The sequence below is a fragment of the Trichogramma pretiosum genome, unplaced genomic scaffold, assembly GCF_000599845.2.
Source record: "Trichogramma pretiosum strain Unisexual culture from Peru unplaced genomic scaffold, Tpre_2.0 scaffold14, whole genome shotgun sequence".
Taxonomy (NCBI): domain Eukaryota; kingdom Metazoa; phylum Arthropoda; class Insecta; order Hymenoptera; family Trichogrammatidae; genus Trichogramma; species Trichogramma pretiosum.
The window spans coordinates 2,349,825-2,375,081 of record NW_019641706.1 but is presented as its reverse complement, the minus strand read 5'-3'; the positions used below and the strand labels follow the sequence as shown (position 1 = coordinate 2,375,081).

General features: G+C 44.5%; 3 protein-coding genes across 5 annotated transcripts; 2 read left to right on the top strand and 1 right to left on the bottom strand.

Annotated features, from left to right (window-relative positions):
• Positions 1–671: 671 nt before the first annotated feature.
• On the bottom strand, positions 672–9,464 carry LOC106657086 (dnaJ homolog subfamily C member 2). The gene is made up of 7 exons (XM_014378374.2): positions 8,961–9,464; positions 7,577–8,285; positions 7,125–7,488; positions 6,803–7,033; positions 5,825–6,152; positions 1,386–1,984; positions 672–1,289 (listed from the first exon to the last, which is right to left on the bottom strand). The coding sequence occupies exons 1-7, from the start codon at positions 9,001–9,003 to the stop codon at positions 1,233–1,235; spliced, it is 2,331 nt and encodes a 776-aa protein (XP_014233860.1). The 5' UTR covers positions 9,004–9,464; the 3' UTR covers positions 672–1,232.
• Positions 9,465–9,923: 459 nt separating this feature from the next.
• LOC106656910 (E3 ubiquitin-protein ligase SIAH1-like) lies at positions 9,924–14,512 on the top strand. Of its 3 annotated transcripts, none has more exons than XM_014378086.2 (5): positions 9,924–10,211; positions 10,972–11,352; positions 11,881–12,120; positions 12,195–12,387; positions 12,512–14,512. In XM_014378086.2, exons 2-5 carry the CDS (start codon positions 11,124–11,126, stop codon positions 12,687–12,689), a joined length of 840 nt encoding a protein of 279 aa, XP_014233572.1. In that variant the 5' UTR covers positions 9,924–10,211; positions 10,972–11,123; the 3' UTR covers positions 12,690–14,512. The 3 variants fall into 3 exon arrangements, with proteins under 3 accessions (XP_014233572.1, XP_014233573.1, XP_014233571.1); XM_014378087.2 differs by lacking the exon at positions 9,924–10,211 and adding an exon at positions 10,282–10,614; XM_014378085.2 differs by lacking the exons at positions 9,924–10,211; positions 10,972–11,352 and adding an exon at positions 11,387–11,790.
• Positions 14,513–21,023: 6,511 nt separating this feature from the next.
• On the top strand, positions 21,024–25,251 carry LOC106656916 (integrin alpha-PS2-like). Its single transcript, XM_014378101.2, has one exon. It carries the CDS (start codon positions 21,112–21,114, stop codon positions 24,421–24,423), a length of 3,312 nt encoding a protein of 1,103 aa, XP_014233587.1. The 5' UTR covers positions 21,024–21,111; the 3' UTR covers positions 24,424–25,251.
• Positions 25,252–25,257: the final 6 nt, after the last annotated feature.

The following is a 25,257-nucleotide window of genomic DNA, read 5'->3' as shown; positions in this document are numbered from 1 at the left end:
GTGTATTTGATATTCTTCGAGATTTTTTTCTCTAAACCGGTGAAATATTTTTCCTCCTCTGTGAAAGACTAGAGAGCGATGACGCACAAAAGTGTCAATGTACAACCTAAAAATACCTTAGTCGATCGCGGTTGAAACTCGTAATGGTTTTTAGTTTTTGTGACTCCGTAACAGTGAAAGTGGATTTTTTCTTTTTTGTATAAACGAAAACATCGATGTCCTGCACATTTTGAATCCTTCAACCATATGCGTGTAATAACTTGGATTGTTGAAACCACTTTAAAGTGATGTAAATATTCATCTTACACGAGTACATGTTATATATTGCACAATGATATATAGAATATTATTAAAAATCTATTATGAATGTTAAAATTTATTCATTTTCATTGAATGTGCATCAAGAAAATGATTGAGAAATTAATTACGAAACAGAACTAACGAGTTAAATCGGGTGTGAAAGATTAACTTATGTGTAATGCTATCATTATATACCAAAGAATTTAAGAAAAGATTGTTTATGCTGGTGTTATCGCCATGAATAACATTATAAGTCAAATTATTAAGAATTTAATAGTGTAAAGTACTTGTGTTTTCCTACCAAAAATTGACTATGACCATTTAACTATTCATTGGGTATGAAAAAGAGACGAAATAACAATTGCGAGCGATTTATTTGCTATCAAACAATTTGATTTAATCATTATCATTAGATCTGCCATCTTATAGCATCAATTTTGTTATAATACATTAGTTACAATCATTCTATTATAATAAACGACAGAAGTAAAAATTGAAAAACATTGAATAATTTACTCTCCTCCCCAACGGCGATTGCTTTCATCCTTAAAGATTTACAGTTCTTCAATATTAAAAACTAAACTCAATATTTTGTATCATAAAGATCACTTTGTTACTAAAAATTATTTTATTTATTTCACAAAAGCTCGGCGTCACAGTTCAATTGCTCGCGAACTCTTCCTAGGTATTTGTTTTATTTATCATTATTATTTATTATTTATTATTTTATTTTCTTCAAAAATAGTTGTCAATAAAAATCAAGTCAATCTGGAAAAACATTGCCCTTTGCAGATGCGTTAGTACTGAAAGTTAATGCCGACCAGTTTGTAATAATTGAAATATTCTAGTTTTTTTTTTTCTTTGCAAAAATTAATAATGTAATCACGTCAAGAAGACATTTTTCAACGTGATTTTATCTAACTACAATGTCATTATGATTTGTTTAAGTTCGCCGCTGCTTTCTTTGCTTTTAGCAATTCGACCAATTCCTGAAACAAAACAGAAAGACACAATCAAATATTTGCTCAACGTGTGCATGCATACATTTATAAAAAAATCGATCGTCGCATATATGAATTCGTTACCTTGTATCGGCGCATGCAATCTTTTTTCGTTCTCGAAGGCAGACAGGCGGCTATTTGATCCCAACGATCCGACACGGTGGCCGGGTAAGTTTTCAAGGCTTGCTCCAGGAGTTTCTGCTCCGTAGGCGTCCACGGGGCATTGTTGTTCGCCGTCGTCGTCGTCGTCGTTGTCGTCGTCGTCGACGCAGACGAGGTAGCATCGTTGACGACGGCTGACATCGGAGCCACCGTTGCCACGGGTTTCGTCGATGCCGTTGCTGCTGCCTGTTGCGAGCTCGGTCCATTGACGAGTGTCACTTTTTTCGGAGGAGACGATTCCTTCTTTGACGGCGTCGTCGGTGGCTGCTCCTTAGGGGTCGGTGCCACCGCGTTCACCACCTTCGCTGGCTTTGGGACGGGCTTATCGGACTTTGGTGGGGCTGCTTTTGTCGTTGTCGTCGTGGCTGCTGCTGACTCCTTGGCTATCACGGCGGCGGGTTCTTTGGCTGGCGAGGGTTCCTTAACCGGCACTTTGGCAGTGGTCGTCGTCGTCGTCGATTTCGCTGATTTCTCAGCCGGAGCAGCGGCTGCTTTTTTCTTTTCATCTCTGCTTGGCTTGCCTGGTAGATGGAAAAAGAAAAATTCAATAAATTACAAACGCCGCATCGATAATGTGACATTCTTCCTCTTCCTCGCTCTCTCTCGAGCTTTCTATACGGACAAGCAATAATCGCATGCACGCATACTAAATCGCCGCTTACGTACAAATACCGCATATATAGATGCGCCTCCCCGTGTACCGCGCCAGCATATCGGATAAGCCGCTGCACAGGCGCAGTGCACGAAAGCCACCCCTTTTAAAGGGCCACCACTATACTCCACCGCGCACACACGATATTCTCTCTCTCTCTCTCTCGATCACCCTGCGAACGGCAGCAGCAGCAGCAACGACAGCTCATACTCTATGTAGGTAGGTAGATCGCCAGAGAGAGAGAGAAGAGAGGGGAGTAGGCAGATACCCAACGACGCAAGAAATTTACTACCACTACGTGTCATACGTGTATGTGTGTACGTGTGCGTGTGGGGTGCTAGTGGTCGGATAGAGAGAGCGCACAGCAGCAGCTGCATTATAATAGGGTGTAGTGAGCGTAGAAACGCCAGCAGCAGAACTCGAGATCGTCAATATCAAAGCGAAAAGGCATTTTGTTCCTCTTCCGCAAAAGTTGGCGAGGCGCAAGAAGAGCTTGAACTCGTTCCTCGGTGTAAAATCGTAAGGCGACGATTAAAAGCTGTATACGTGCGCCAGAAGCGAAGAAGAATTTGGACTTGACGGAATTTCGCAACAGTGGCTCTGGCGCAAGGGGTTGAAACGCGATAGGGCAGTGAGGTTAAGTCTCGGGGTGCAAGAAAGATAGTGTGTGCAATAGAGAGGGAGGGATAGAGAGAGAGAGAGAGAGAAGAGAGAAAAATGCTTTGCAGTGGTGGTCGCTCGTGTAGTTGTAGCAGTAGTAGTGGTAGTAGCACTAGCAGCCCCCCAGGTGTGCTGTAATGAGATTAATTTGCAAAAGAAAATGAAGCTACACGAGAGAGGCGTTCAACGAACTACCCCGACGTCGTTTGTTTCGCGCACCACTTGCTGCTGCTGCTGTAACGTAGCTCGGGCAAATCTATAATCCATCTATCTAAACGCCGTTCGATTATAGATTCGTGCAATAATACTTGCCGCTGCAGTGCCGTAAAATAATAATGTAAAGAGTAAATTGAACGAGAAAGGAAATAAGTAAGAAGCAATCAAAAATCTAGTCAAAAATTTTGTGCGAGTGCGTGTACATGTGCGTCGAGCGTTTGTGTGCGCGCGGCGAGTCGACGAAACGCATGACAGGCAGGAGCAGCAATAATACAAGGAAGAACGTGAAGAGGTATCGTCGTCGTCGCGTGTGCGTGTGACGAGGAGAGAACAAAAAAACATGGTCACTTGTCACAAGAGTTCGTCGAGCAGCGATAAGATTATCATGACTAAGCAGAACTGCAAGTCGCCTCCGACCAACAAGCCTCCACCCACAAGGGCTGCTCCAGCAGCAGCAGTAGCAGCTAAGGCTCGGCAGCTAATCGCGACTGATAATTATAATAATGATAATCACGACGTTTTTTCTGGGACGCCTGCCGCGAAAAGGGGTGAGTGCTATTCGCCGCCGATGCCACCTCCGTCGTCCACCTCGTCGACGTCCAAAGCTAATGCAAATTCAAAAACGAGAAGTAAAAAGTCTCCGACGACGAGTAGTTCGGCGGCTATCAGCAGCAGCAAAAAGTCGCACAAACGACAAAAGCATTACGAGGAAATAGTGAAGGAGATCAAGAAGATCATGGCCAGAAATCCACAAACGCGACGAAAGCTCAGATATTTGGCTCGCAAGCAGCGAGTCCAAGAGACCGTGCCGACTCTGAGCTTCGCCGAGGAAGTACTCGGCGCCGCTACGACTTGCGCGACGCCCGAGCACGACGACGATAAACTGCTGCAGCTGCTGCAGGAAGAGGACAGTCCGCCGCCTCCGATCATTCGACTGCCCGCTTTGTCGGCGGATAAAATTAAGGCGAGCGCGAGTAATATAAGTAGGAAACCGATCGAGCAGAACAAGTCACTGAGCTTGACAATGGAGAAAAATGTACCGACGACGACGACGGCGGCGGCGCCACAGCTCAACTTTCTGGCCAATACGGACAATCGCTTGGTACTGGAGAGCAGATCGCCGTCGCCGGCGCTGCCGCTACACCGAGACGACGAGGACACGTTCATCAAGGAAGACATGACCAAGCACCAGCTGCTGCTCATGAAGAACATCCAGAATCTGGAAAAGACTCAGGCAGCGGCGGTGGCTGCAGCAGCCGTCGATCTGAGGCCAAAGTTTACCGGTAACTTCAAATTTACCGACCGATTTATGGCCAACGAGCAGCAACCGCAACTGAATCAGCATCAACATCATTCGAATAATTTAACGATAAAACCGAAGCCACTGATAACTCTACCGAATTTTTCTACTCTCAACAGCAGCGTCGTGAACGCGGCTAAAGAGGAGTCGAGGAAGAGTAACGAAAATTGTGCCTATCCTTTGCACATACTGGGCCCGAGGATACAATCGAAACTCTTTCCGCAAACGATGATGCAGGAGCCAACAGCAGTGTTCGAAGGTCCGCTTCCGGAAAAAGCTCCAGCGAAAACAACGACGTCTTCCCTATCGAGACTGTTAGAAATCAGAAGTCCAGCCAAGCAACAACTACGGAGCCCATCGAGGAGTCCGTTACCGTCAACCCGGCCGCGTAGCCGATCTCGCTCAAAATCGAGAGAGGCGACAGCGACGACGGCATCGCTCAAGGAAAGAAGTCTCAGTCGCGACAGTTTGAACTCGCCGAGGCCAAGGAATAATTGCAACGATCTCGAGCCCGATCACGATCACGATCATGACGACGACGACGACGACGACGACGACTACCACGACGACGAGCACTGCAGCGTGTCGACGAGATCGTCGAGGAGCGGCTCGTGCTCGGATCGTAGCTCCCGATCGAGGAGTTCGACGCGATCTTCGAGGTCGCCCTCGATACCTCGACGCTACGGCTCGCCGAGTTTCCTCGATCGTCGACGGATCACCAGTGCGCGAAAGCGACCCATACCCTATCATCGGCCCACCCCGTCGCCGAGTTCGTCGGTGGACAGTAGCCACAGCGACGACAGCAGCCCGTCGAGCAGCCATCATCACAGCCACAGCGACGACGCTTGGTCCCAGAAGAGTTACAAGTCAATATAACGAAGAAATTAAATACCAATGAAATTATTATTATGTAAAGGAAGACTGTTGTAGCGGTGGTTCGTGCGGTGTATTTTATCTCCTCTTTTTTGGTTTACACACACACACACCTTCATGTGATTATTAATCGCGATGTAATAATAATACTCGTGTGTTCTTGTAAAGGGATTATAAACGATGTAATCTAAAAAATATAGTGGTATATCTAGTCTGTAACGCTCTAGTCGAATTATATACAAACAAAACAAAAATAATTTTCTTTTTCCTGCGAGATAAAGAAAAATTTCCTAGTCGAGTAGTAATTGTAATTGCTTAATTAAAATGATGAAAACTGTCCTGTAATGTTCATAACTTTTAAGCGCTAGATGATATGACGATCTTAGCACAAAATTGTTGATGCGTTGACGACAGTGTATACGTTTCCAGAGGAGGAGAGAGAGTCAATCATCGGTTTTGTGCGAGAGCGTCATATGCCAAAGTATATAAGCTAAAAGCTCTATATCGTGTACATTCCGTCTTTCTTGAGACAAAAAATAAATAAATAAAAAAATTTTTTATTCCTGCCAATATACGTTGTGTTTTTGAAACGAAACAAATGCGAGGGTGGAAAGCTTGCAGCTCAGCTTGGAGCATAAAAATGGAAAGCGCGACACTAACCATTCTGAAGAGGATTGTCGATGCGCTCGGTGACGGCGGGCATGCGCTCGTCCACGTCCTTGTGCTTCTTCTCGGCGATGAAGTTGTCGAAGGCCTTCTTGTTGGCCTGCTCTTTCAGACTCGACTTGCTGAAGTCCGTGGACTGTAAGTCCTTGGCCTTGGCCAGCACCTCCTTGGCCTCGCGGCGCACTTCGGCGTTGCCGCTGTGCTGATTGATGAAGTTGGCCACGACCTCCCAGCGCTGATTCGTCCCGGCCGGGAACAGATTCACGGCCTTGATCAGCAGCTGCAGGTCCGTCTCGGACCAAGGGGCCGTGTGAGCTTTCACCTGCAATTCGGTCAAGCACGTGCCAGTTATGTAAACGAACTTTTTTTTTTTGGATTTTGTGAAATACACCCGAAAGAGAGAGAGAGAGAGAGAAGATGTTTTCAACCCCTCGATGTACTTCTCGTTATTGTTTCTTTTTTTCTTTTTTTTTTCTTCACAATATTAACATTCTGTCGCTAATTTAACTTGAGAAGAATTTAATGTATATGAACAGATTGGTTAATAAACATTTTAATAAAGAAACAATAAACAGAACAGATCTGTACGATTATTTTAAATTATTGATATCCAAAGCCTTGACTATTACCATGAGGTTTGATTATTATTTATTTTTTTTTGTGTGATTTTGTAAGTGTAAGTTTTTATTTTAATCCATAATTATATTTAATTTTTTTAGTACTTTAGTTTTGTTTATTCATTTACGTCAATTGAGTTTTTAATAATGATTGAGAGTAGTGTTGTTTATGGTTTTGCATGAGGGACGATAAAATAAAGCAGTGGAGTGTTGGTGTTTGTGCGTTTATTTACATTTATTAAAATAGGTCTTTGTTCTTAAATGTTTATTTAAATTAGGTTTGTTCGTCTTTTTAAAGTAGAAGAATACTGGTTACTGTAGTTTGTCTTATTTATCTAATCCTAATTCTAAATACCTGCTTGTCCAACAAGTTTTTACTGTCAGATTGGCCGAAAGGAGCGCGTCTTTCCGCTTCAATTTTCTCCTCGACCTCCTGCATAACTCGAAGGAAAGCTGGTTTGCCCTCTTCAGTGATCGATTTGGTCACTTCAGCGAGGTGTGTATGTTTGAAGAGTTCACAAACTTTTTCCACGTTCTCCATGTGTTTTATCATTTCCTCTGTGTCTTGTGTAAAGTAATTTTCAGCCTGTAAAGAATAAGAAATTGAGTTAAATTTTCAATTCTTGCATTTTACAAATAAGTATTTTCTATGAAGTGAGTATGAATTAAAATCTTACCTTGCAAATATTTCTAAAAGCTTTGCGCTCTCTGCGAAGTGCATTTTTCAAAGCATCACGCTCCTTCTTTGCTTCGATGGCCTTTGCTTTTTCTTCAGCCTCTTTCTTCTCTTTTTCCATACGTTCTTTCTCAGCAGCTTCTCGGGCTTCTCGTTCTTCCTCCCATTGGCGAGCCCGAGCTGCTTCTTGTTTGGCACGTTTAATAGCTAATTTTTTTTCTTTGTCTGCCTGTTGGAAAGCACGTATTCTAGGATCTAAATTGTAAGCCATATCTACTAAAGTACGGATTCTAACTCCTTCCTCTTTTTTCTTTTTCAAACGGACTTGTTTGTTTTTCTTCTCAATCCATTTGCGTGTTTCACGGCTGTAATTAATAAATAAAATTAAATTAATAAAATTAATTCATATTAATATGAACATGTAAAGTTTGAATTCATAAATCATGTACTCACTCTTGACCGCTTTCTTTATCCTCTTCATCCTCATAAGAAAATTCACGCCAGGAATCAAAGTCATACCAGAACAAATAGAAACTCTCCACTTGTTCTCTAGGAGTAGAAGGATCACCCAATTTTGGAACTGGTTGTTTATTAGAAAATCTAGCATTATCATTAAAAGCTTTTGTCATAACAACATAAAAGTTATCTTTAGCAGCTTTTTCTTCGGGTAAGGCATCATTGAACTTAGGATCAACGCTATCATAACTTCTCCTCTTAATTGGATTACCAAGGGTTTCCCAAGCTCTTGTTATGCAAGTAAAGTAATCATCGTCTTCTCTGATTTCTTCTCCCTGAGCTTTCCTTTTGTCAGGATGATGTTTCAGAATTTTGTGTTTGTACGCACGTTTGATAACGTCCTCTGTAGCTTTATGTCTGAGTTCTTTGATACCAAGAACAGCGTAGTGATCCTGTTCCTTCCATTCTTTAGGATCGAGAGATCTTAAATAAAGGATGTCATCTTCAAATTTATAATTAGTGTAATCTACTACTTCTTCTTCTACTACGCTCTCTACTTTATGTACATGTACAGGGCTGTGGACCCTTCCACCCTTTCCTTCAAGTACAGATTTAATCCAATCCTCACGAGAAACATAAACAACTAATGCTTGTGTGGTTGGCAATTCCATTTTGGAATTGTTCTTATTGCTCCTATTCTTCCTACCTGTAAAAATGAAAATAGAAATTAATAAACTGAATATTATCAAAAATGTTGTAAAAAATTATTAAAAATTTAAACGATGATAGACAACTTCTTGATGAACCAAAAACGATTTAAAACTACTTATACTAGATAAGGATTAGAAGTCAAAACACCTATTGAAGCACAATATAAAATATACTATAAAAATCGAAGTTTAGGGAAGTAGATAGACAGACGTAAAAAATGGAAAAAAATTAGAAAAAAAATTAGGGCACTAGTATAAAAATAGAAAAAGCCATTTTGAGATTTAGAAAAACGTAGGTAATACGTTTAACACGTGGAATATAAAAGGTCGGATTATGTTACAAAGCCGAGCACGTGTACACCTTTCAAATACCTTCACGTGCGGGATAAGACTCGATCGAAATAATTTTTAACAAATTCGGACGTTACATAGGTGATTTGGTACAATTTTTTAGCATTAGTTATTGTCATTCCCTCGAATCCTGGCAATGTCAAGGGCGCGAGGAGCTGTAAAACGACCGAACACAGAATCCCGAGGAGCCAATGACAATACTGGTAAACATAACCTCACTCCTGTAGACAGCGAGTCAGTTCGCTAACAAATTATAATCCGCGCGAAAAAGCAGACGAAGCAAGTTGGCAGCGTTAAATTGATAATGTAAAATTACTTACGATTGGACGGCTTCATGATGCATTGATCCTCGCTCTTTGCCATAATCCCAAAAATTAAAAGGTAAATCCTCTATAGGGTCGTCGTGAAAGAGAGAGATAGAGCCAACAGAAGTCCGACTCGAGTGTTGCTGCCTATCTGAGAATAATCTCGCGTGTCAGCCAGCAAGAGGAGGGAAGATTATAACGAGATCCGTCTCTGTCGGGGCTCTGCACCGTCGGAGAGTCGAGGCACGAGTAATCTCAATTTTCGGGCCGTGTAACAGAACTAGACACTCGCGCGCGCACGCAGTCTCCGCCGAGTATATTATAGTCCGTAATATTAAACCACGAGAATTTTTATATATATATATATCCCTGCCCAGCTGAAGAAGCTAGGCTAAGCTATGAGCCTCGAAAAAACGTGCAGTGCACACGCGCTTCGTATGATTTTTCGGCGAGCAGCAGCGCAGGCCGTAGGCGGGGAGAGAACACATTTCAGATGTACCTCGTGAAGATTTTCAACTGTCAAGTCGGACCGTTATCCACCTGGCGCTAGTTGTCGCGCGCCACAATACCACGAACAAAGATCATTGGATGATGAGTTAAAGGCGGCAATTCGGGAGATGGGACTGGTCATTTAAATCCGGCTTTTCTTTTAAAGGGAAAATTAATGTTGATATTTTTTTATCATTTTTACTTTTGAGCATCAGACGGCGGTACATAGTTTTTTCCTCGCAAGTCTTGACTCCGTCTTTCATCAAATTGGAGCAAAGCTGACGATATCACGGAAATTACGAACCTCTACCTCCACCCATTGGAATCTACAAGAAGGTTTATGTACATCGAAACGGCTTCAGACGCGTCTCTGTGTACATTTGCACGCCGTGTGCGCTTCGCACAAATCGCTCCGTTTTATCGTAGTGTCTACCTCGGGGCCACTATCTCTGCTCGCAGGCCGTCTCTCGTCTCGCGGTGGTGGTGGTGTGGTGGGGCGATACACACATCGAAATGGCGGCGCCTATTTATGTAGTGTAGTAGCTGCGAGACTCACTGTACGTGCACAGGGTGGTATATGAATGTGCATTGTCCCATTGTATACATGGCAGCAGTCCCGTCGTCGTCGTCGTCATTCTCATCGTCGTAGTTTTTCGCACGCTACTCTAGCTGCAGCAGCACAACACACGAGTTTTTCTATTCAGAGAGGAGGAGGATATCTTCTTGTTCGTCCGGCACGAAAATACAGAGGCTTCAGAGTTGAAGGGGCGATGTAAGGTAAATGTCTCTCTCGATCAGAGAGTAAGTGAGGAGGAGGAGTGCTCTATGCGCAACAACGACTTCTCGGACTGTGGTGCTACTGCTGGAGGTGTACTGTAATATCATTCTCGAATGGTCGATGTATACAATTCTTTTGCTCTGTGCATTATAATCGCCAGTGGAGCGTGCATTTTTCAACGTGACATTCAAACTTTCGTGACAACCAACTCGAGACAGGCAGCAGCAGCATCAACTTTCGTGCTCATTCGTGCGTTCGTGTGCGTGTCTGTTTGCCTTTTCTGTGTGTGCAAACTTTCGTGTATAAGGTGCATCAATCGCGCTGCCTCTGACCACTATGACAACAGTGAAGTTTTTTTCTCTTGAGCCCGAGCCCGACGAGAAGCACACTGCTGCGGTGAATGTAATGTTATGAAAATACACGCAATTGTCGGTGATTGAACGCTTGTTATGGATTTCGTGCAGCACACGCCTACGAGCTCTCTTGTGCTAGTATCTGTCTAAGTTTAAACAATGTTTCTCGTGGTTGTAGAATTGAAATGAAGGTTTTTTTGGGCAATTCTACAGCTAGTGAGAGAGTGTATGATGAAATTTTGATGAATGTTGATAGTATGTCCTAGAGAAATAGTGGTTTTGTTTACAATTTGTAGAATGTCATATGCTATGAATGAATTGATAAATGGAGTGAAAGTCATCAAACTTTATTGGTCTGTAAACTAAAGGGTCATAATTTTAATTTCATATTGTTTTGTTGTTACAGATGTCAACCCATTCAAACTCCAAGGAATCAGCTAATCTCGGATCTCAAATCTTTGATTTTTATTCAAAACAACCTGCACACTACTTTTGTTAGCCGCAGTTGCCTTTGATGACTTTGAGTATCATTACAGCCAAGCATTTCATGAAAGTAAAATGTCCCAGCTGAATATAAGTACTGGCAAACGAGGTCGTAATATGGTAAATTCTTCGGCTTCATCTGTAGCATCCTTGTCAAATACTGCAGACCTTGCCAGTCTGTTCGAATGTCCAGTGTGCTTCGATTATGTTCTACCACCAATTCTACAATGCCCAAGCGGTCACTTAACTTGTAGTAACTGTCGACCCAAACTCTCTTGCTGCCCGACCTGCAGAGGGCCTCTCGGTTAGTATTGAAATTTGACTTATAAACATGATACACCTAACGTAAACATCACATACACATCAGAGCAATCAATATTAACACTTTGAAAGCTGCGAACAACTGAAATAGAACACTTTACCATGTCTCGACATAAAAGCCATCATAAAAAAAAAAAAGATCGTCATCGTGAACGTCACGAAAGACGCGAAGAACGCGCAGACCGTGGACGCGAAATTCGTGATCGACATGAAAACCATGAAAGCGGTGCAGGTAGAAGCCAAAGTCGTGATCGACATGAAAACCATGAAAACGGTGCAGGTAGTAGCCAAAGTCGTGATCGACATCAAAACCATGAAAACGGTGCAGGTAGTAGCCGAAATCGCGATGGCCATCAAAACCATGAAAACGGTGCAAATAGCGGAGATCGTGATCGCCTTCAGAACCATGAATACGGTGCAGGTAGCGGAGATCGCGAATGTCGTGTAGAATATAAAACCGAATAAATATGACTATACCAATATAATTTTAAAATTCATTCTAATTTTTTAGGAAACATTCGAAATCTGGCTATGGAGAAAGTAGCAAGCAACGTTATGTTTCCCTGCAAGTATTCAACGAGTGGCTGTATGATAACTCTAGTACATACAGAAAAACCTGACCACGAGGATACATGTGAATTCCGTCCATACAGCTGTCCCTGCCCTGGTGCCTCTTGCAAATGGCAAGGATCATTGGAGTTAGTCATGAATCATTTAGTCATGAGCCACAAAAGCATTACAACCCTACAAGGTAAAATTTCTTACTCATATTAGTATTACTTTTTTATAACAATAACAAAAACTAAGCATCTCAATTGTTTCCAGGCGAAGACATAGTCTTTTTAGCCACCGATATAAACTTGCCTGGAGCAGTCGACTGGGTCATGATGCAATCTTGTTTTGGACATCATTTTATGCTTGTTCTTGAAAAACAAGAAAAGTATGATGGACATCAACAATTTTTTGCAATTGTTCAGCTCATTGGATCTCGTAAACAAGCGGAGAGTTTTGCCTATAGGTATCTATTACATAATGATATTCAAATGGGCAGTTAATTCTAAAAGTAGCCATAAATTAAGGCCAAACCTAAGTTTAAAACTATGAAAGGCAGCAATTCTGATTATTTTCATTTCCTACTTCAGGTTAGAGTTAAACGGCCATCGTCGACGACTTACGTGGGAGGCGATGCCACGATCAATTCACGAAGGTGTATCGTCTGCGATTCAAAACTCCGATTGTCTCGTTTTTGACACATCGATCGCGCAATTATTCGCTGACAACGGCAATCTCGGCATCAACGTGACAATTTCGATGGCATGAGGTAAAGCTGCTTCGTCTGCTGGCTTGTGAAACGACATCGCCGACAATGCCAATAAACGACACTCGCTGTAAATATTATTTATATGTATATAAATATACATAATTGCTAGCGTACGTTAGTAAGAAACATCCATGAAATACACTGTGCGTGTATACAAAACAAAGTATACACATACATACATCAATAAGTCTGTACATAGTTATATATATAACTGTTTTAATTAACGAGAATAGTGCAAATGTAATGCAATGAGACCAGTTCTATGATAAATTGATAAGGTGTTAAATGTAAAGTATGACAAATGTCTTTACTCGTTTGGTTATAGTGTGGTAAAGTGGCACGTAAGAGAATGAAACTGTAAATTAGCCAAAGCTTTCTATTAATGAGTTTTAGTCACGAAATTATTATTAATCTTTAAGAGTACTATCAAATAAATGCGGTTAGGTCGTAGAAAAAACGATTTCATTGTTCGGTCACTTTGCCGTAGAACAAAAGCGTAAAGATCTTGCTAGGGTCTTTGAAACATTAAAATAACGATAAGAAATAGATTTACATTTTTGTATGATGCATATATATTACTAAAAGTTGTTCTTTACAATTAAGTTACAATTCAAATCTTTTTAAATATATCTGGAACGAAACAACGAATATCAAGTAATTTTCTCTATTTCTTATCGGCGAGAGTTTACTCGACAAAAATGTAAGCAGTCATAAAAGAGATATTGTAAAACGAATGCATGGTTGAAACTAAATTGATTTTGAAAGATCGTGAAACTTATTTTTGAGTGAATGTGCACGGACGTATGAAAAGGAGTGTGATTGTGATACTAAAATTCTAAAAAAAATTATCTCTTTATCATTTTATCTAAAGCTCCTTTGCTTACTTAATCTTAAATATTTTGTAAAATCAGATAAACTGCCCATGAAAAAGACATTTTTCATTAAAACTGTCAAGTACCAATAATTAACTTGTCTACAATGTTTTTATGTTGTGCTACGTTGCTTGTTTTATATTTTGTTTATTAAATTCTAACATGGAAAAAACATCACAGCCAAGACTGATTATAAGTACTTGATGTATTCTCATGTGAAATTTTGAATTGTAAACGGCTAATAATATAGACTTTTGCAATTTGCTATTAATGTCTGGTATTTTGATATGAGTTAAATTAAAGCAATAGCAAATATCAATCAACTTGCTTATAATTATCTCAAAATTTTTCTTGTTTGAATTATTTAAATTCGTGCGGATTAAAAAAATTTGTAAATTGTATCTATATATTGCGTAAGTTGTGTAAATTCTTAAAAATCATAATGATATTACTAAAATAGTTATAGATCTAAAATTTCAAACTACTATAAGAATAATGCCGGTTAGGTGCTATCGCACCTACTGATTTTAGTACGAACGATCCGACTTTTTATATCGAGTTTCGAAAAATTATGCGAATGTTCGTTAATACATTTCATATGTGACAATATTTTGGGACGTCCCCCAAAGTCACGACTCACAAATTTTTGTCAGTATATAACCCATTCACGATTAAATAGACTTGAATCAATCAATTGACTGACTTATAATCAATTTATCGCTATAAATCATGTGAAAGAAAACACATTGCACTGATCCTATTATTGGCTGCGAAACACCAACTATATGAATTATCGAAAATGCTTTTGCGATTGTTACTGTTTAAGAATTCGAAACAATATGACTTTTTGTTGACAAAACAACGATCGATCGTGTACAGAGTAAAACAAAAACTGCAAACTCGAAGTGATTATTTCCTATCTTGTAAAATACTATTTCGACGAAAAAAAATAACTATGAAAAAAAAATCTAAACGCAGGCAGGTAACCTGAAATAATCGCATAATAATTTTTAAATAAGTACTCTCCACACAAACACATGATATTATAGGAAAGGAGCAAAAAAAATGAAATATTATATATCGCTGATAATACGACACACTGAGAAAAAGTCTTGTACATAATTTATCATTATACGAAATAAATACACATATATATGAACTGTAACGCATATATGTGTGTGCCGATGAAATAAAAAGAAACACTATCGCAAAACTGTAAAAATATATAAGAGTGTTTTTACTCTGTTTTTTTTCGTCGTACAATTTAAGTGTACCACACACACACATACACACACACACATGAACACTTGTGAAATAAAGAAATTTTTTCTTTTATCATTGGTGCGTATATTTTGATTTCTTTCTCTCTCTCTCCCATTCCTTGATTCATCAGTCAGAGAGGCAAAAAAAAAAAATATGAATAATCACGATTATTACAGCTTTCGATCAATCAAAATCGTAAGTGAAATATAATATGTGCGAGGCTCAAGTAGTAACGAGTATCGAACGGGTTCGAGAGGATTAGAAATCCTTTTCGTGTTCGATTAGGCCAACTTCGATCGGGTGATATCTTTACTATCGCTATCTATAAGCCCTCCACTGATTAACGTTATGAGGAAATTCGGTTGGAGATTTCGATTTCGTGTCGTTATACCCGGAGGAAGATAAGAAAAATGTCATCAGCTCTTTTTTGATAACGTGCCGCTTATAGGATTTAACGAATAACGATCCGTGGCGTGCACCGAAAAAAGATATGTACAAGTCGAAGTGGTAATTCCTCTTGAATATGAGTTTCCAAGGCATTATTTAAGTCAATGATCGTGACACACATTTATGAATCGGTTGAGTAATTACGCGCGGTACACACACGTCTTAAATAGCATTTTAATTTCTCGTGCCGCGAGCTCTGTTGGGAATATCTCGCCGCCTCGTTGGCTTAATTAATGTAAAAGCGATTCTATAGGTTTTAACGGCAAAGGACAGGTGAAAAAGAAAAGGGTGCTTAGTATTCAAGGCGGTCTAATCGGTATTATATCGAAAATTCAATGGGTTTTTAGTTGCTTCCATATAGACACAAAAAAGTGACTAAGCTCAAGCTCAACCTGGCTCATGTGATTCAGAGAGAAAAAAAACGAGTTATTTTCAAATGACCAAAAAAGGACTTTTCTTTCTTTCTTCGTGACACAATCTCGCATCTCTTTGCATTCGAGAAGAAAAAAAGAAGCTGCTGCTGCTGCTGCTGTTTTTGCAAGGATCACGTCCCACGCACCACGGCAGCTCGTACCGATCATACGTACGTTTTTTTATTTTTCAAAATAGATATTACGAAACTTGGTGTGTGCGTGGACCTACTTCCGAAAGACAAAACAGAGAAGTAATATAAGCAGAAGAAGAAGAAGAAAAAAATGTTGGCTAATCTCCATATATACAACATTCGCGGCGATCGGCGGGGGGGAAAAGGTGTATACACACACACACACGCAGAGATCGGCTCGCTGTGCGCGGGAGTATGGAGAAAGAAATCACATTCATTAGCACCGAATACGGCTTGCGTCGCTCTCGCTCTCGGGATACATTAAATAAATCAAGGCCTCGTCCGATGTCCATGCGTGCGCGCGAGCGAGCACCTTTTTATACACATTATTATTATACGCTGCACGGAGGACGTGTACAATACACTCGATAAAGTTTGCGTGCGCACTGCACGGTACATACGTAACGTGTGTAATGTACATTAAGCAGAGAGTCGGAACCGCGCCCTTCTCTCTTACTTATTTATCTTTTTTTTTTTTTGCCACCGCCGCCGCTCGCCATCAATTTCAATTCGCATCGTCCGAGCTGACGCCACCGCCGCCGCCTGTGCGCTTTTATATAGATCGCGTGTGCAACTTGTCGATTAATGATCGCTGCCCATGTAGCGCGCTTTATTGTAGCGGGGAAGGGCGCACGAAGGCGGTAGCCGCTTCGGAGAGTGATGAACTTTGCGCGCAGCTATACTCGGGAGCGATTCAATATTTATTTACCCGCCTGTAATGTAATTCGTCGTTCAATTTGCGGTATACGAGATATATAATGCTCGGCTTCCGTTTTTTAAAACGACGACAATTAAATCTCATCGAAACCAAAGAGAGAGAGAGAGAGAGAGACAAGCCCGCAGCTAGTCCGGAAGCTCGTTAAAATAAAAAAAATTCGCGCGTTTCAAGGTGATCAATTTTCGCTTCTTGCGCTCGCGCGCCCGAAATTCGATGACGAATTTTCGAGTTCGCAATAATAATACCAACGATAATAATGCGAGAGAGCAGCTGTGTGTGCGCGTTGCAGCCAGCCAGCCCACAGTCGGGGAAAAATAATTTATATTTTTCCTCGCTCTTCTCTGCCGCTGTTGCTGCTGCGGTCAACGCTGAAAATAAACCTGTAACGTTTGTGCTGCTGCGGATTTTCCAGCGCCGAGCCGAGCAGCAAAGCATAAGCAGCAGCGGCTAAAACACAGAGAGGCGCACATAAAATATATAGACACAGACGAAGACGGCGACTGAATAACATGGATGTATTAATTATTGACGAGAGCCGACGCCGAGAGCGTAAAAGAAGGAGCTTCTATCTTGGCCGTTTTTGCTCCTTACTTACGCACTAGGCCGATAAAAATTGCGTAACTCGCAACTGCTCGAAACGATCTTTACCTCGTTCGAGGATGACGATCGCGCGTCTGTGCACTTGAAAACGCAGAGACATCGTCGAAATTCGTCCCAGTTTCTCGTGAGTATAAAGTATAGCGCGAAAAAAATGGTAACAAACGAGCGACAAATCGTATCCTATAAGTAAACCAGCTACAGTCTCTCGAGTTAAAAGCGAGAGAGAGAGAGAGACGACGTATATACGAATTCGCAAACGTTTACGGCGTGCGCGCATATATGAGATATATATTTATAGCCCCGCCGAGTCGAGTGTAGGAGCTTTTGCGACTTTCGGATATACACAACACACGCGTGTATACATGTATAATTCGAGATGAATGAAGCAATATCCGCCTCGAGTCTCGGCGCACACAGTGTGTAGGCATTGAAAGACAGCATAACATTGGCAATACAACACATATATATATATTTATAATATACACATACGCAGGCCGTTTACTTAGTTATGCGCGTATACGCAAATCGTTTGTCACGTTATATTCGCAGTCTCCGGCCACTGACTAGCTCCCAGCTCCGCGTTGTTATTCAGCAGTATAATTTTCCTTATTATAATGCGCGTCTGCTGCTGCTGCTGCGAAATGCACAATAACATAATGGGTGGGTGTATTATATAGACAAATCCAATAGGTATGCGGCGTACAGGAATCGCCAAGCTGCACACGATGACTTTTTCATGCGCATTCGTATAATATAGGAGAGCGCGGGCGCTAGGGGCCACGCGCCTATATAGCTACAACTACAGGATTATGTTATGTATACGAGTGCGCGCACAGCCGAAGGTGACGGAATTCATTTAAATATATCGTTTTGAGCAATTGTGTATGTATGCGTAGTTGGTATGGGCTCGCGCGCATTTTAATGCACCCAAGCAGTAGCAGCCGTATAATAACGAACGCGCGCGAGGCCGTAATATATCGACGGTATTTTTCGATGGCTATCGAATTTCCTGCTATTTCCGATCTTACGTAGCGGCAGCGTAATATACGTTGTTGTTTTTTGCGTTCTCTCGTTACGGTACGCGCGGTCAAGCAGCTCGAGAATTTTCGGGGACAGCTCCGATCTTGTGGGATAAACGATCGTCGTGCCTCATAAATACGGTAAAGACGACTTTCGATCGAGGCGCGAGTTGGATCAGTTTTTTGTTACATCGTAGGTAGGTAGGTAGGTTGGCTTGAGGGCCCACGCATCGCGATCTCGCGAGATCGCGCTGAAAAATCGGCGACGAACCAAAAAAAAAACGGAAAAATACTCGGATCGAGATGGTTTATTTCGAAGAACGAGCGAGAATCGCGCATCGTATATATAAAGACGAGCGCTCAAAGTGCAAAGCAAAGCTTGTGCCGCCTGTTGGCTGGCGGGGCTACGAGTCCGGGTAAACTAATATCCTAATTTATACCGCTGATTCACCTCCGCGCGCGCTCCGAGAGTCCGATAAATTTCACGTAAATATGACTCTTGCTGCTCTTCCATTACAGAGCTCTGTTATTTGAAAGCGCGACGAAACGAAGGAAGAATCCGTTGAAACGATGGCTTTGTGGACCGATCGACGATCGTAATGTATTGGCTGCGCGCATCTGCTGCAACGAATCGCGCACGCGGATACGCGTCGTCGATCGCACAGCTAGTCCTGTGTTTAGACTATATAACTTCGGACGCGCTCGTGACTCTTGGGCATTGCGTGGAATAATAAAAAAATAAAAATAAAGTTAGAAAAAGGAGCGGGCTTATGTGTATTCGAGGCATACATCAGTGCCACTGTGGAGCTTAATATCATGCTAGGCGATACGAGGCGTATTATATAGCGAGTCGAGATACGCATCCGGGCACACGTGTGCCGCCGCCGTAACCGATGTGGGGCTGCACCCAAAATAATATGCAGGGCGCGCAGTTCCTATATATATACTTTACGCGCACAAACATAAACACACATGTCTCACGTTATGTGTACGTACCTACATTATGTGTGTAGGAAGAGACTAGGTATATAGAGAGAGAAAAAAAAAGTCAGGCAGACGGCTGCAGCCTACATACGTCCGATACGATGTATAACACAGATACACGTTCTCCTATATAGTACTCGTGACTTTGTCTATGCGCTATAAGGCACGAATACACATATTCGAGCTTTACAGATGCATGTGTGTGTGTGTGTGTATCTCGTGCTTTGTGCACGATGGGCAGAGAGAGACAAGAGACTTTGTACTACATGTTTAATAAGCGTGAGCCGAGTACAGAGCGCGTACAGTGCAGCAAAGTAGAGAGACAACAGGCCGCAAAAGTCGCAGTTGTATCACGTACTTATACGCTTTAATTGTGTGCATGGCTTTTCTGTATCTGTGTGTGTGTGTGTGTGCCCCGCCGACGACTGTTGGAGCTTGCTTCTACCACGCTACATTATCTATCTATAGATATAGAGTACATTATAGGCATGTAGGTCTGCTTTTTATATATAGGCCTTCGCTCGCTCGCTCGCAGAGCAGTGAATCGCTTATACACAGTCCGACCGGGGCCGCTCTCGCGAGCGAATCTCTTCTCTCTCTCTCTGTCTTTTCCCCATATAGTTTTGCGGCGGCGGCGGCGGCCACAGCAACGAGTCGGTAGTTCGTGTGTCTCTTTGGCTCGGTGCAGCACCCACGCACGCACCGAGAGAGGCATTAAAGCAGGCAACTGCGAGCGGCCAAGGCGGCCGCCTCTCTCTCTCTCTCTCTCTGGCTATATTCGCGCGATCCTCGCGCGTTTCGCGCTCAGTCGAGAGTCGTCCGTCGTACAAGCGCGTCGTACAAGCGCATTTTAATAAACACACGCACGGAGCTAGCTCCCCGCTCGCTACATTTCACGGGAGCGCAGCAGCGGCAATATGAGCTTTTTGCCCTGCGACGAGACCGTGGCAAGAGAAGACTGCTGGCGACTTGCGCGCTATTTACCCGGACGAAAATAAACACGCGCCCGCCCCACGAGCAGCAGTAGCCGAGACAGAGCGACACTTTTTCTTCTTCTCTTTCGCGTATAAAGTGAACGAGATAGGGAGAGTGAGAGAGACTAAAAGGAAGTAAAAGCGGCGGCAGAGTGCACACAACTTATTCTTCTTCTTGTTTGCGCGTTGTGCTGCCTTTTGTTTTCTGCCGTTTGTTTTGTACAGTGCATCGTACAGTGCAGTGTGTATATCGTACATATTACAACAGGAAGCAGAGAGAAGAAGCTTTCGCGCTCTTAGCAGCAGCAGCAACAGTTGTAGTGCGGAATATAATTGAAAGAAAGGAGTCAAGTGTTGATACGTGCGTGCGGTGCAGTTTTTATTTTCTTCTGAATTTCATGTGCGACGATGCGACACTACCGTATCGCGATACTACGACTCGCGTCGAGTGCTGCTGATGCGCGAATGCGAATGCAATAAAAAAAAAAAAAAACCAGTCGCGCAGGTGAATGACATGTAGTGCACGCGGCAAAGCGCGCATCTTCTTTCCGTGTGTAGTGTATCGAGACGCATTGATGCGCGTGTATCCGTGAGTGCATGTGCAGCGTTATATACACAAAAGTGCAGCCCTCCCCGCGAGTGCGCAACGAGCGAGAGAAAGAGCCGAGCCATACACGGAGCCGAGCGAGCGAGAGACAGAAACCAGAGGCTGGAATCGGCACATATAGCATAATACAGCCGCAGAGAGAGAGATACATTACCAATTTTGGTGCGCTCGGCGACTCGCTCTCTCTCTCTCTCTCTCTCTCTCGACTGCCTGCTGGAAAGAGCAAACGTATTACGGAGTCGCGAACGAGCTAGAGAGAGAGGGACAAAAAGCACGCGCGCGCTTCGTTTGAAATAAATACCGTATACAAACAACGTTAGCCGGAGCAGCGACATGGCATCCTCCTCGTTGCTGCTGTTGTTGTCCGTACTGGTGGCCACCACGATCGGTTGGAGCCAGGGCTTCAATCTCGAAACGAGCCACTACTCCGTGCACCGTGGCCCGGCCAAGTCCATGTTCGGCTACTCGGTGGCCGAGTACCGCGACAAGCGGGCCCAAGGCTGGCTGGTGGTCGGCGCCCCCAAGGACCGCACCGATCAGTTCAACGTGTCGCGCGGCGGCGCCGTCTACAAGTGCGACATCTACCAGGACAACGCTTGCCAGCCGCTGGGCTTCGATCACGAGTCCAACAATCGCATCAAGTCGCCCAACGGCACCGAGCCCTCCCAGGTGATCGATCAGAAATCCGATCAACTGTTCGGAGCTACGGTCGCGGCGAGCACCGTGGACGGCGGCCCGATCCTCGCCTGCGCCCCCAAGTACCACTGGTTCGGCATCAGCCGGCAGAACACGGTGGCGAATCTGCGCGACGCCATCGGTAGCTGTCGGCTGTTGAGCTCGAACGACAACGGCTCCACGAGCAGCGTCGAGTTTTCGCCCTGTCGCAACAACGACACCTCGGGCCACCATCGACAGGGCATGTGTCAGGCTGGAATGAGCGCAGCCCTCACCAAGGACGGCAAACGGCTGTTCATCGGTGCCCCGGGCAGCTACTACTGGCAGGGTCAGCTGTTCACCGGCGAGTCTCGGCTCAGGATGCTCTTCGTGCCCCAGATGATACGCAGCAAGGACAGGAACCAGGCCGACAAGCTGGCCCCGTCGATGCTGTCGACCGGTGAGCGGCCCGCCGAGGAGGACAACAGCTATCTCGGCTACTCCGTGGCGGTGGGCGACTTCACGGGTGTTCTGGGCGAGAGCGGGGTCGCCGTGGGCATGCCCCGCGGGGCCAATCTTCGCGGCGAGGTCATGCTCTACGACTCGACGCTGCGCTACCATCAAAAGGTCACCGGCGAGCAGATGGGCGCCTACTTCGGCTACGCTCTGGCGGTGGGCGACATCGACGGCGACGACAGGGACGATCTCATAGTCACCGCGCCCTTCTACAGTCATCTGAACGACGAGCTGGCCAGCGACAAGATCGAGACCGGCCGCGTCTACGTCTTCTATCAGGGCTCGGGCCCGGACAGATTCCGCAAGTTCCACACTCGCGACGGCGACAGCAATCGCGGCCAATTCGGCCTGTCCGTGGCCTCGCTGGGCGACATCGACCTCGACGGCTACGGCGACTTCGTCGTGGGCGAGCCCTACGGCGGACCCGAGAATCGCGGCGCTGTCCACATCTATCGCGGCACCAAGGACGGCGTCGAGGAGAAGGCCTCGCAGGTCATACACTCGGAGCAGCTCGTGCAGCCGCTGCAGACGTTCGGCTGGTCGGTGGCCGGCGGCCTCGATCTCGACCAGAACAAGTATCCGGACCTCGTGGTGGGCGCTTACGAGTCCAACGCCGCGGCCTACTTCCGCGCCAGGCCCGTCATCGACCTCACCACCACCATGGACTTTGTGAGCAATCCGCAGAAGGAACTCGATCTGACGAGCAAGGAGTGCCCCCTCGCCGACGGCACATCGGTCACCTGCGCCGAGCTGAGGGTCTGCCTGCTGTACTCGGCCCAGGGCACCAGGTCCGGCCAGGTGCACGAGTTCAGGGTGCACCTGACGCTCGACGCCGAGAAAAAGAACAATCCCCGCCTGTACTTCATGGACCGGGAGAACAGCAACGTCATCGACTGGCTCGTGGTCACGGCCGAGATGAAGCAGTCCTGCCGACAGTTCAAGGTCTACGTGTCGCAGCATCTGCGCGACAAGCTGACGCCTCTGGACGCCTCGATGGAGGTCGAGCTGGCCGAGCCGACGACGAATCAGTATCGCACGAGGGGCTCGCGCGACCCCAAGAAGCAACTGACGGCCGTGCTGGGACCCAAGAACACCAAGAGACGCGTCTCGCTCTCCATCAAGAAGGACTGCGGCAGCGACAACGTCTGCGTGCCCGAGCTCGATCTCAAGGTCCAGAAGAACTTCGATCGCTATCTGCTCGGCTCGGACAAGATCATCGAGCTGGAGGTCGGCATCGCGAACAGAGGCGAGGACGCCTTCGAGTCCACCTTCAAGATGCAGCTGCCACCCGGCATGGACTACATCAACATCGAGAATCGGCCCAAGGACAAGAAGCCCCAGTACGCCGACAGGGGCGAGTTCAAGTACGCGGACATCATCGTGCAGTGCAGCGCGCCCAAGCCCGCCAACAACAATACCCTCAAGTGCGACATCGGCAATCCGTTCCCCCAGCGCAGCAAGATCGCCTTCAAGCTGTATCTGCAGCCGAGAACGTACGCGGGCATGAGCCCCGTGTACGAGATCGCCATGTCGGTCAACTCGACGAATCCCGAGAGTCCGGAGAGTAGGCGCAACAACGCCTACAAGGTGGCCTTGCCGGTCTACGTGGAGACGGACATCATCGTGGAGGGCGCGAGCAAACCCTACGAGGTCGACTACAATCTCAACAATGTCCCAGCCAGCGGCGCCAACAACGAGGTGACCTCGGCCGTGACCAATCTCGAGTACAGCCCGCTGATCGTGCACAACTACACGATACGCAACAACGGGCCGGCCGAGGTGCTGGAGCTCGTCACCTCGCTCATCTGGCAGGCCGAGAAGTTCTCCGGCGAGGTGCTCATGTATCTGATCGAGCAGCCCGAGGTGTCGAACGAGGCGCTGGTCAGGTGCGAGTCGGCCAACGCCGACTATCTCAGCGTCAAGACCAGCATCGGCAGGAGCAACAGGACGGCGGCGGCGGAGATGCAGAGGACCAGGTACACGCGCGACATCGTCGATCGTCTGCCCCTTGCGAAGATCCTCGAGAAGGAGGACGAGGCGGCCATATTCAAGGGCGAGCACCTGTGCGAGATGGCCCAGTGCGTCACCCTCCAGTGTCAGATCGGCCCGCTGAGGAAGGACGAGGAGGTGTCCATCGCGGCCAAGTATCGCGCCAACGTGCCCGCCATGAAGAAGGCCAACGAGACGGAGCGCATCCGCGTCTCCACCAAGATGCTGTCCATCGTGACCGCGCAGCCCTTCATCGGCAAGCCCCAGGAGCGCATAATGCGCAGCTACGAGGTCTCGACCGTCATCGTGCCGACGAGGCCCGCCCAGCCCGCCCAGCCCGTCTCCCTCTGGATCATCATTCTGGCCGTGTGCATTGGCGTGCTGCTCCTGTTCCTGCTCATACTGCTGCTGTACAAGTGCGGATTCTTCAACAGGCACAGGCCGTCCTCGGGATCGCCCGAGAGCCAGCCGCTCAACAGACATTGATCCATCGACGAAGCAAACGAAAAAAATTCGAAATTCTTTTACGATAGCGAATTTAGGACGAATAATAATACATGTTAGGCATTTCAAGTGCAATTGTGCCATGTGCATCGAGTAAGAGAAATATATTTATGTTTAATATAATATTTACAAAAAACTTTATCAAGATTATATAATACATGTTGCTCGGAAAGAAATTACTTATTGTATTTACCAAAGACTTCAATCAAACGCAACGTTTCAATTGCTGTAACTTCCACTCGAGAATATAGTGACGGAAGTTCAGAACTCAGATTGTTTTTAATAACTAGAGGATTAAGCCTTAACTTTTATTGATTGTTAAAAGATTACTATATACTATTATACTTGCATAATTAATTATATTAACTCAATATTGTATACTTACAATGCGAACGATCCTTTGCATTTCATTAATTGTAAATTTTCAACGAGTGCATCTAACAAGTACGAAGCTTATATCTATAATAATGAATGTGTTTAGTTAAACGAATTTTTTTTTAATTTAAATTAATTTTGTATATAAATAGAAATTGACCTTGTGCAAGGGTGTGTGTTTGCGAGCGTGCACCTGAGTGTTTTTTCCTTTGCGCACAATGAATGTACATTACAATTTAATAAGGAAATAAATAATTCAATAACGCAGATATTCTTGTAAAATATACGTTTAGTTCGTAGGAAAATAATGTTTTATCAATTGACTACAGCCAGAAAGTGCTCATCGCGCTCAATCGTAGGAATTGTTATATTTTTGTAGTTATAAATAAAATTAAAACGACGAAAAAAACAATAAAAACATCTAATTAAACCAAATTTAAA

Excerpts from the sequence above, each read along its gene's own strand:
- LOC106657086 (XM_014378374.2), bottom strand. The coding sequence starts at position 9,003 with ATGGCAAAGAGCGAGGATCAATGCATCATGAAGCCGTCCAATC. Across the intron at positions 7,489-7,576 it reads GATAAAGAAAGCGGTCAAGA|CCGTGAAACACGCAAATGGA; the intron begins GTGAGTACATGA and ends TATTAATTACAG. Across the intron at positions 7,034-7,124 it reads CTTTTAGAAATATTTGCAAG|GCTGAAAATTACTTTACACA; the intron begins GTAAGATTTTAA and ends TATTCTTTACAG.
- LOC106656916 (XM_014378101.2), top strand. The coding sequence starts at position 21,112 with ATGGCATCCTCCTCGTTGCTGCTGTTGTTGTCCGTACTGGTGGCCACC.
- LOC106656910 (XM_014378085.2), top strand. The coding sequence starts at position 11,472 with ATGTCTCGACATAAAAGCCATCATAAAAAAAAAAAAGATCGTCATCGT. Across the intron at positions 11,791-11,880 it reads GAACCATGAATACGGTGCAG|GAAACATTCGAAATCTGGCT; the intron begins GTAGCGGAGATC and ends CTAATTTTTTAG. Across the intron at positions 12,121-12,194 it reads AAGCATTACAACCCTACAAG|GCGAAGACATAGTCTTTTTA; the intron begins GTAAAATTTCTT and ends AATTGTTTCCAG.